Source organism: Otolemur garnettii, unplaced genomic scaffold (assembly GCF_000181295.1).
Source record: "Otolemur garnettii isolate 467f Iridium unplaced genomic scaffold, OtoGar3 scaffold00016, whole genome shotgun sequence".
Classification (NCBI taxonomy): Eukaryota; Metazoa; Chordata; class Mammalia; order Primates; family Galagidae; genus Otolemur; species Otolemur garnettii.
In genome coordinates, this window is record NW_003852411.1 from 9175639 (window position 1) to 9186829 (window position 11191).

Sequence of the window (11191 nt, forward strand, 5' to 3'; positions counted from 1 at the left end):
AGCAAAACCCTCAGCACAAGGCCATCAAAGGGTCAATTCATTTTGCTATTACTGTGTTTCGAAATTTTCCCGAGGGCAGAGGACTACTCCAACACTATTCCCAACGGCACGCAGGACCGACGTGGGGACAGTGCACCTCGTTCTGCCAGCCTTCGGGGAAATGTCATTCGCAGGAAGAAGGCTAAATACTGGCAGGCTTCCTCGGGACTCCGCCGCCTACGGAGGAAGGGTTGGCTGCAGGGCGCCGGGGGAAGTGGAAGCCCAGCAACCGCTGGTGACCCCCAGAGGACCACACGTCCCAGGGTGCTGCGCGTCCAGCCAGGTGGAAAGGGGCGAAGCGGCTCCGCGTTGGCTGGCGGGCGAGCCGGGAGGAGCAGTGCACGCCGGGACCGGTAGTCCTCAGGGGGCCACTCCGCCCATCGGAGGAGCGTCGCAGCGACAGGACCCTCCCGCGTCCCGCCTTTTGTCCACGTCTCACTTCTTCTGGCCAATGTCGCCCGGGCAAGCCTCTCTGCGATGTGACCCCCATTGGTGCTGAGGCGCAAAGACTGCGGCCCTACCCGGAAGTAGCGCTGGGGGAGGCGGTTTCCTAGACTACGACACCGGAAAGCTGGGGGAGGCGCTCCGGGCTGTTGAGGGCGGAGGGCGGTGGCAGCGCTGGCGCTGGGGACCGGCTCGGTGGCTTCGGGAGACAGTTTGGCTCCGGCGGCTGCCCGCGTTACTCCACGTCCCGCTCTCGGCACGGCTAGCGGCCCCTTGGCCACCGGCCTCCCGCAATGTGGCCCACCGACCGGGCGTAGCAGCTGCGCGTGCGCGGAACCGCCGGGCCATGAGCGAAGCCGGCGGCTGCCGGGGCTGTGGGTCCCTGGTCCCCCAGCGAACGCCATGGAGCCTGGTGGCGGCGACGACCGCGCTGTGCCTGGTGTCGGCCACGTCTGTGTGGACGGCGGGGGCAGACCCCATGAGTAGGGAGGAGAAACAGAAGCTTGGGTAAGGGTGCTTGGCAGCCTGGGGTGGGTTTCCCGGTAAGGCTGACCACGGGCGAGGTGGCTGTCACTGCGACCTGGGCGCGCAGTGGACTCTCCTGTCACGATTGGAACGGCTGTTGCCGCGCGAGAACTCTGGCAGGGTGGACAGGTCCGGAAAGGTGGGGGACGCTGCCCGTGACGTGACCTCGGGGGCCTGTCCTGTTGTATCCTGGGGTATTGGTATCATGTGCGGGCGCCTGAGGCCAGCCGCGATGTGTCAACGCGGCTGCCATGTCAATGGCCCGCGAAGGGGCTACAGCCTGTGTCGCTGCGCGGAAGAGTCCTGCGGTTGCCTTTCGATGGAGAGACATGGTTAGATTTCTCGCACAAGTGAGCGCGCAGCGGGGAAAATGTTGCTGATCTCACAGTATTTGAAGACATGGGCTTTACACCTGTTACGGAAAAGGGGGCGTTCATTGGAACTTAAACAAACTTCACATATTTTACTATTTCCTTGCAGTGTTTTCTTGCGCTGCACTTTCATAATAGAACAGATTATTTGGTAGTATTCTCCAGTTAAGGATACCTACTCAACTTTATTCAGAGTAGTTTTATCAGTCTTGAAAGTGTGATATAATTATCAACTGTATTTATAATATTTAATTCAGTCGGTAATGCTCATATCCTCAGGGTCCCACAAGTGAATAAGAAAAAAAGCCAAGAACTAGTAGAATATGGGCACAAGACATAGAAAGTAAATTCAGATGAGGAACCGCAAATGGTAAACATGAAAAGTTACTCAACCTCAGAAATGTGAAGGATGCAGATTGAAACAGTGAGATAGCTCCTCAGATTAGAAAATACGAAACAGTAATACAGCACTGGCTAGTTAAGGCCTTACAGCTATAGGACTATAAATTGCTGTAACTTATTGGCAGTTATCTCCTGCAGTTTAGATTGTGCATACTCTTTGATTCATCAATTTCATCTTTGGGAATCTTACCTCAACAAAAATAAAAGGACTATTATTGTAGAGACAGGTGTACAGGATGTGCATTTTCAAAGAACTATTCCTTGCAGAGAAGTGGTTGAACATGATGCTTCCGTGTTATGGAATAATATTCTTACAAGATGGAGGAGGTATGCCATTGGAAGGCTATCCAGAATATATCCTCAAGATAAAAAAAGCAAGTTGTAGAATAATATGTGTAGTACTATGCCATAATTTTTTAATGAAAAAAATTTCAAAGCTTGGAAAAAAATGAAAAGATGATGATTATTGCATGGGATTACGATGGAGGGATGGCAGAACCATGAGTTTAAAAACTTTATATACTTTAAATCATCATAAGAGTAAGTTTCTAAATAAAATAGCAATCAAGATAATTTGATAGAAAAAAGTTGAAGCATTAACTATCAAAAGTACCAGTGGACTCTAATAAATATCTTAAATCTTCTGTCTCTATGAATTTAATGTATTATCGGTAACTGTTTTACTAAATACCCTACTCTTGTGGGCACTTTACATATGTTATCTCTGTAATCCTCCGCATGTCTTAAGGAGGCAGATGTGATTCTCATTTTGCAAATGAGGAAGCTGAGACTCAAGGTTGACTTGTTCAAGGTTGCAGAGCTTTTAATTGGCACAGCCAGTGGTTCGGCTCCTGTAAGCTCAGGCTGCTAAGGCACCAGCCACATACACCAGAGCTGGCGGGTTGGAATACAGCCCGGGCCTGCCAAACAACAATGACAACTATAAACCACCACCACCACCCCAAAAAAGGCCGGGTGTTGCGGCGGGCACTTGTAGTCCCAAGCTACTTGGGAGGCTCAGGCAGTAGACTCGCTTAAGCCCAAGAGTTGGAGGTTGCTATGAGCTGTGCTGTTGCAGCATTCTACTGAGGGCGATAACTTGAGGCTGTCTCAAAAAAAAAAAAAAAAATTGGTGGAGCCAGTATTCAAACTCAGGTCTGTCTGACCCCCAAACCTATGCTTCCTCCATAGTGCTGCGCTTTCATAAGACTTGGGAGAGAAGTATCAAGTCTGTTTAGAGCCACAAGTATTTTATTTGACTACCACTTTACTGTCTCTTTTTTATTAAAAGTTTTTATTTGAAAAAGTCATTTCTGACCAAAATTAATCCTGGGCTCAAGTGATCTTCCTGCCTCAGCTTCCGTAAGTGCTAAGATTCCAGGCATGAGCCACTTGCACTCGGCCCAAAATTAATTTTTAACTGGAAAAGTCCAACTAAATTGACCTAAGATTTCAGCTCAAAATTTGAGATCATTGTTGAAATTACAGTTATTTAGCTTGTTAATTTAGATTTTTCTAGCCTAGAGTAAGGGTAGAGGAAATGTCCAGAGATGTAAAACACAAGTACACAATTACATGACTGCTTTCTTCTCTGGGAATTTTAGAAAACTGAACTCTGATTCATTCGGGTTTGCCTGTGTGCTTTCTAACAGCCCAAATAATGATCTATGATAAAAAGCAGAAAATGCCCCACCCCTTTACCCTTCCAAACTAAACAAAAGATAAAGACTGGAATTGTCACAAATAGTAAGCAGTTGCTCAATTGTTTGCAATTTATAGTTATAGTTTGTAGAATTATTTACCCGATTATATGTAGTTTTTTTTTTTTTTTTTTGGAGACAGAGTCTCACTTTGTTGCCCTCGGTAGAGTGCTGTAGCGTCACAGCTCACAGCAACCTCAGACTCTAAAGCGATTCTCTTGCCTCAGCCTCCCAGTAGCTGGGACTACAGGTGCCCACCACAAAGCCTGACTATTTTTGTTGTTGTTGCTGCAACTGTCATTGTTGTTTTAGCTGGCCCAGGCCAGATCTGAACCCGCCAGCCTTGGTGTGTGTGGTTGGCACCATAACCACTGTGCTATGGGCACAGAGCCTTTATCTGTCACGGAATACACTTTTTTGGTTTTGTTTTCTAAATGTTGCAGCAGGAAATTTTGTTAATATTATCTTTTCATTTTAAAAGTTTAAGTCCAATATTTGTAGCAACTGACAGTTGATACAATCAAAAGCAGAAATTACTTAAATGGAAAGAAACATAATTTTGAACTGTGGATCTGATTTCCAATATATTTTTATCCAGTTGTTGAATAGTTATAACACATAGCAATAGTTATAGAAACATTTTCCTTTCTGTTTAATGTAGTAATTACTATACTGTATTTAAATATGACTTTGTTAGGAATTACATGTGTAAGAGCAACTGGATAGTAAGCATCTCCACTTTGAAGTATGTCCTGTGAAGTTTGCTGCTCACACGCTGTGAAAGTGGAAGAATTGGAAAATGGCATGTACTCTTTGCATGAAATCATAATTTACTCATAATCTTAAAAAGAATGCTTGCAAAGTTAGGGTAGCAATTTAAAGCATATGTCATCTGTAATGCACATGTCTAGGCACTACCATTGCCAATTACAGGAATTTCTACTACTTAATAATAATTTTATATTAATTCTATTTCAGGGAAGGAAAAAAGAGCTTCCATATTCCATTTATTGATATCATTGCTTAAAAGGGACATTTAAACTTTTTTTTTGCTCATGTATCTAATTTATCAGCTGCAATATAATAGCTGTTCAAAGGGATTCTTTAAGATACTTGATTTTCTGAGCGTACTTGATCTATAGTCTATGATTATATGTATAAACTTATAAAAAATTAATAGTTTAGCAAACTAGTATTAAAATCATATTTTTAGTGACCAGGTGTTTTTAAATGGTTATTACTTATAAAAAGTTATCAGGACTTAATTTATTCCATCACAGGTTTAAGTTGTACTTGATTTTGCTTGGAGGTCTTTATAGACAAGATCTGAAAACTATGTCTTTTCTGATAGTTCTATTATTATCAGTATTTCATCATCCATGATTACAGTTTTTTGTTGTTGTCATTGTTTTTTGAGATAGGGTCTCGCCCTGTTGTTGCCCAGCTAGAGTACAGTGGCATCATCATAGCTCACTGGGGCTCAAGTGATTTTCCTGCCTTAGCCTCCCAAAAATCTGGGACTACAAGTGTGCATCCCACGACCAGCTGATTTTTCTGTGTTTTGGTAGAAACTGTTTCTCACTATGTTGCTCAGGCTAGTCTCAAACTCCTGGGCTCATATGATCCTCCTGCCTTGGCCTCTCAAAATGCTAGGATTACAGGCAGGAGCCAGCTCTTTGGGTCTATGATTACAAGCCCGAGCCAACTCTCTCAGTCTATGATTATAAGCCCGAGCCAACGCTCTCGGTCTATGATTACAATTTTTAAAGTGGCAGTTACAGTGTAACAGGAAGCAAAAGAAAAATATAGCCAGCCATTGTCTTTAACTTTTTTTTCAATTCTTGCCATTAGTGATTGGAACTTTGGGAAAAGAAGAGTTAATAAATGATTGCTAAGCCCTTTGCTATTTATTTGGCCTTATCTAGCCATAACATTAACTTTTGTACTTTTTCACATATCTCACAAGCCTCCAAACTTGAGAGTATGTAAATTGCGAGACTGATTCCTTGGTCCCAACTTCCCAGATTTTGATTTGATTTAGTAATTCTGATATGGTGGTCAGAAACCCAGGCTAGAGTGTGGTGGCGTGGTCATGGCTCATTGTATTTTTGAACTCCTGGGTTTGAGCATTCCTCCTGCCTTAGCCTCTACAGTTGCTGGGATTACAGGCATGAGCCACTACATGCCCAGCAGAAGTCTGCATTTTAAAACAGCCATCTAAAAGATTTTGAGAAATAGAGTTAGACAAAACACACAAATCTCTTTTTGAGCATTCGTTTTCTCATTTTGGAGGTGAATACTATTTATTTGCTTTTTGACAGTTTTTTAAAGGAGCATGGTACATCATAAAACACCTTTTGAAAACGTGACAAATGTTAATTTGTACTTAACCTAGGCATTGGTGGTTTTATTCAGTTTAATGGGAATGGCAGAGGTTTCATAAAGTGTTGTTATTTCATGTCTGTTCTCATACCCACCCTCCCCTCCTCTCTAAGAACTTAGGGGGTAAGCAATAATGATTCCTTTTGGGGACTATCCAGCAATATTTTCCCTTTCAAGACATTGTATGTTAAATAATTGTGTTAGCAGGCAGTTGTTTTTCAGCTTAAAATTTCCTTTTTTCTGATTATGACATGCATCCTTCAGTTTTTTTAGGAAAAGTTAGATTTACGTAAATTACGAGTAATTAAAATTTGGCTTAGCTCTGTATGGTGAGTTTAAGAAAGCTTGTATATTAACTGGTATATTTCCTGATTTTATATCTTTGTCTAAATTTTCCTTTTTTTATTGCTATGTTTTTATCAGGGAGAATTAACTTTTTGAAAGACAATAAATAGAATATACTTAACTTTTTTCCATTTCTGCTCTTTTAAAATTAGGAATCAAGTACTGGAAATGTTTGATCATGCTTATGGTAACTATATGGTAAGTAGAAAGCTTATCCTTACATACTATTTATGTGAGCTAGTTATTATGTGAACACAGTCAACTGGGAATCTTGAAACCCAAATTACTTTAAAACACATTTTTTATAAGAAAGTTTTTTAAAAGCAAGGCTAACATAGGCTAATAGTATTTCTGGTAATGGTTCTTAGGGAACCAATTAATAATAGGTAAGAATAAATTGAAATTAGATTATGAAACTTTGTATTTTTTTTTTTCTTTTTAGCCAAGATTTGAGAAACTGTGTTTTTAAACAGCTCCTTGGGCACCATCAACACTGTTTATTGAGTGCTTTATATAGCTGATATATATATTTTGGATAAACATGAAAAAGATGTTATCTCTGGCCTTAATGGAATTTATTACCTTAATTAAAAGTAGTTCCAATATTACTTTATATACTCAATGAAGAAAACCATTGCCTGTAAGAGATAACCATCACTTAGCCCTTGTGCAGAGTATATATCCTCATGGACTCTGAATTGGATACAAATATTTTTGCTTTCTAGTATGCCAGTGGTTCTCAACCTTCCTAATGCTGTGACCCCTTAATACAGTCCCCCGTGTTGCGGTGACCCCTAACCATAAAATTATTTTCGTTGTTACTTCATGTGTGCAAAAATATGTTTCCCGATGATCTTAGGCAATCCCTGTAAAAGGATCATTCAACCCCCGAAGGGGTCATGACCTACAGTTGAGAACTCCTGTTACGCTGATACATATTGTTTTAATGTTTTAGTGCTCACTTAAAATGAAATAGTTTCAGTTTTATAGGATGAAAAATTCTGGAAATCTGTCCCACAACAATGCGATGAAATAGCAAATTTTAGAATTCAAAAGAGAGTTTCGCATATGTTTGTGTGATTTTTTTTTTTTTTTTTTGAGACAGCGTTTCACTTTGTCACTCTTGGTATTGTGTTGTGGCATCACAGCTCACAGCAACCTTAAACTCTTGGGCTTAAGCGATTCTCTTGCTTCAGCCTCCCAAGTAGCTGGGAATACAGGCTCTGGCCACAACGGCCAGCTATTTTGTTTGTTTCCCAGGTCTAGACCAGGTTTTAACCCACCAGCCCCAGAGCATGTGGCCAGTTCCCTAACCAAAGAGCTGTGGGTGCTGCCCAGTTTGTGTGATTTTGAAAAGATTTTAATCAAATTGTCTTTAGAATTACCTCTTACAACCTTGTTTTTCCCCCTTAAAATAATGTCAGCAGATTTCCTTTTAAGATTATGGCCTATAAAATGTAATTAGGAAAAGTTTGGCAGAGAACTAACTTTAATTCTGCTTTAAATATTTTTCAACTAATTCTTGAATCCATTTTTTGTTATATACTAACCACATCTTCATACATCATCACCATTGTTATCTATGAACATGTAAATACATGTACTTTATGTGTTTTTATATTTGATAATACTTGTTTCCTTTTAAATTATACATTTGGAAAGAGTCCTTAATAAATTTTTTATGATAATTTTTTGGATACAAACATTGAAAACACAGTTTAAATTTATTTCTCAAGACCTCAGTCATTCCCTTAATATTTCTCTTTTTTTTAATTAACTTTTTTTCTCACCCACATGGCATCCCCTTAATCTTCTTTCAAAATTATTTATTCCTAGTTAATTCAGTTTGGGAAAAGCATAATTTAACAAATGTAGGCTAATGATTTTGAGATGGCCATGTGAATCCATGCTATACCCTCAAACCTTAGCTGTTTTGTAAATGCATGCAATTCATTCCAGAGTTGACTCATATAGTATATAGCTGGATGAATGCAATATCTCACTATGACTAGGAGGCTTTGTTTATAAAGCATAGTATCTTTAATACCTTGCCCCTGTTAGGTTAAATGATAGAAAGTTGTATCAATATATTTTTCCAATTATAGAATATACTTAATTGATAGATGTATGACAAAGCAGGTACTAAGGGCGGCCCTCAGAGAACTTTCTGGCCCAGTTTCTGTTAAGACCTAAGTGGGTAGCTTTCTGCTATGGCTAACTACGTACAACACCTAAGAGGGAGTCCAAAGACTGGGAACTCTAGAAGTCACATACTCTTCCTTATTTCCAGTGAGATACCCATCTGTAGTCCACTGCAAAGTGTATTTTAGATGAATAAACTCTTGTAGTGTACTTACTCTATGCTCAATCTCTATGAGGTCAGTAACCTAAGATTTTACTCTAGAATTTACAATTCCCCTGTTCAAGTTCTCAACTAACATGATACAATTCTAAAATATTAAAGAGAATCTAGGTGCCCTATATCTGTTATTTGAAGTGAATTGAATTTTTTTTTTCCATTTCCTATACGCAAACACAGTTAGCTCGCTGTCACATAAAAGTGTATAAGTTTTGGAGGTAAATAAGTTTGAGTTTAACTTTCTCAGCTATAGGTTGGTACCTAAACAGGTCATTTAATCCCTCTGAGTGGTGTCTTCCTCTGTAAATGGGAATAATTGCAAAGGCTTATCATAGACTATCAGTTTTTGGTAATGGGCCAATTTATTTTTAACTTTTAATAAATTTATCTTTTATATGTCTTATGTCTAGCATTGTGCCTCATACGTAAATGCTTATTAAATTTTTTTTAAAAGAACATCTGAAAGAGAACTGAATCAAATTCTTGTGAAGGTAAACTCAAATAATGAATTATTGTGATATATCTTTTTAAACTTGAAGAAATACTTTAATGAATTAAAGTATTCATTAAAAGTATTCATTAAAAATACAAGTTTATGCTGAACTATGGCGTCTGTAAATCTGTTTACTTGTTGTAGTTGCCCACTGTGCTAAAATGTAAAATACGTGGTGCATGGTGGGCTTTTAATAAATGAATAAATGTTGAAAGCTTTTCCTCATTTCTCACTAGTTCTTTCTAATATTACTCTGTACTCTGGTCTGCAATTAGAATAATTAATTCCTTTAAGTTTCTTGGGTCCGAGGAAAACAATGGTGTTTTCCAAAGGTAGGCAATATGATATAATTAAGAGTGAGAACTCTGCACTGGGAACAGGGCCCCCTGAGCTGGCTCTGCTCCCTACCAGCTAGGTGACAATGGGAAAGTTACCTCGTCTTCCTGAGCCTTTCTTCACCTCAGTATGGTGGAGACAAGGGTTTGCATGCCTCACATTGCTGTTACAAGGATTAAACAAATTAATATAATTGAAGTGCTTAGAGCTAGTGTCTGGCAAATAGGAATTTGTATAAGAGTTTGCTGCTGCTGCTCATTGCTGCTTATAATTGCTACTATCGTTATTATTTATTCTTTGTCTGAGATAGGATTCATTTAGACCAGGGGTGTCCAGCCTGCGGCCTACAGGCTGCATGCTGATTTTGCGAGGCCTTTTTTTGGCTTATCTATGGTGTTGGATATCACAGAAAGTATGCATGGACTTTTTTTTTTTTTTTGCTGATCAGCTTTCCTTAGTGTTTGTATATTTACTATGTGGCTCTAAACAAGTCTTATTTTTCTAATGTGGGGGAAAAGATAAAGGTTGGACACCTCTGATTTAGGATTAAAGTGTGTATATTCCTGTTCTTGGCATGTACCCGTTGAGCTTATCTTTTTTTTCTACTAATGCAATAAAAGGTTCTATTAATGCTATTTCTTAGTAAAAATATCCGGCCAGCTTTAGGTAGATTACTACATCTCTGCCTTCCCTGGATTTACATTCAGAGATTTTCTGAGTTTATCACTTGTTGGCATAACTATTAACATTATAATGACTGTGTTTAACAGATCTGTCCCCAGGTAAACTCAGGTTGCAGTTTACCCACACTGAATTGTGCAGATGGCTTTCTCTTCCCAACATAACATGAAATTTGATGTTTATTTTGGGAGTTCTTGTGTGACCTTATTTTAACCCCACTCCATAATCACTCTAGGGAGTCACTCTATTAGCATGTTCTGAGTATTTGTGTTGAATTTGGTTTAGGTTAGATGACAAAATGACCTGTATTTGGGCCACCCAAACAGAGCCTTTTTGGAGCTGAACTCTGTTATATTTGTCTCCCAGTATTTTTCCTGTTTACCTTAGACAACTCAGTTAAACTGAGCTCTACTTTGGTAGAGCCCTAAACATTACAAAATCTTGAAAAGAGTTGGTATGCACAGTTTTCTTTAACTAGTAGAATTGAATAACCACTTTTAGGCTTGATTTTGTGAAAGAAAGAGTACATTAGTTTTTCTCATTCAAAACTAAGGAACTGTTTTAAAATGTAACTTTCTGTGGTTTTCTAGATTTATGTACCTTTTTTTTTTAACAATGCTGCTTTTCTCCCCCTAATGATTTACAAATAAAAAATTTTATTGTGACAAAATGTACATAATATCATGTATAAAATTTGCTATTTAAACCATTTAAAAAATGTACAGTTTTGTGGCATTAATACATTAACATTGGTCAGCATCTACCTCCAGACTTTTTCCTGTTCCCTATTTGAAACTCTGTACCCAATGTTTCTTTTTAAATAGTTCACTCATCAAAAAGAGTAATTTTGTAAACAAAGTACTTTAGAAGTGGCACTAATGATAGGGGTGGGAAGAATTAATTAATATTATATGAATTTATATTTACTTCTTTTTGTGTAAAATATTGTGAGACTATCATGTATCAGTCATTGTTCCTTGGTCTCTACTTTTATTTTTTATTTTTTTTTGAGACAGTCTTACTTTGTCGCCCTTAGTAGAGTGTTGTAGTGTCACAGCTCACAGCAACCTCAAACTTTTGGGCTCAAGCGATTCTCTTGCCTCAGCCTCCCAAG

General features: G+C 39.1%; 1 protein-coding gene across 2 annotated transcripts in view; it reads left to right on the forward strand.

Moving 5' to 3' along the window:
* The first annotated feature begins 581 nt into the window (after window positions 1-581).
* The window catches only part of EDEM3 (ER degradation enhancing alpha-mannosidase like protein 3), a 70642-nt gene continuing 60032 nt past the window's right edge, over window positions 582-11191 (forward strand). For both annotated transcript variants that reach the window (XM_023510758.1, XM_003785625.3), the window contains exons 1-2: window positions 582-990; window positions 6361-6406. In XM_023510758.1, the coding sequence (XP_023366526.1) occupies window positions 830-990; window positions 6361-6406 (207 nt within the window). In that variant the 5' untranslated portion in view covers window positions 582-829. The remainder of the gene's footprint in view (window positions 991-6360; window positions 6407-11191) is intronic.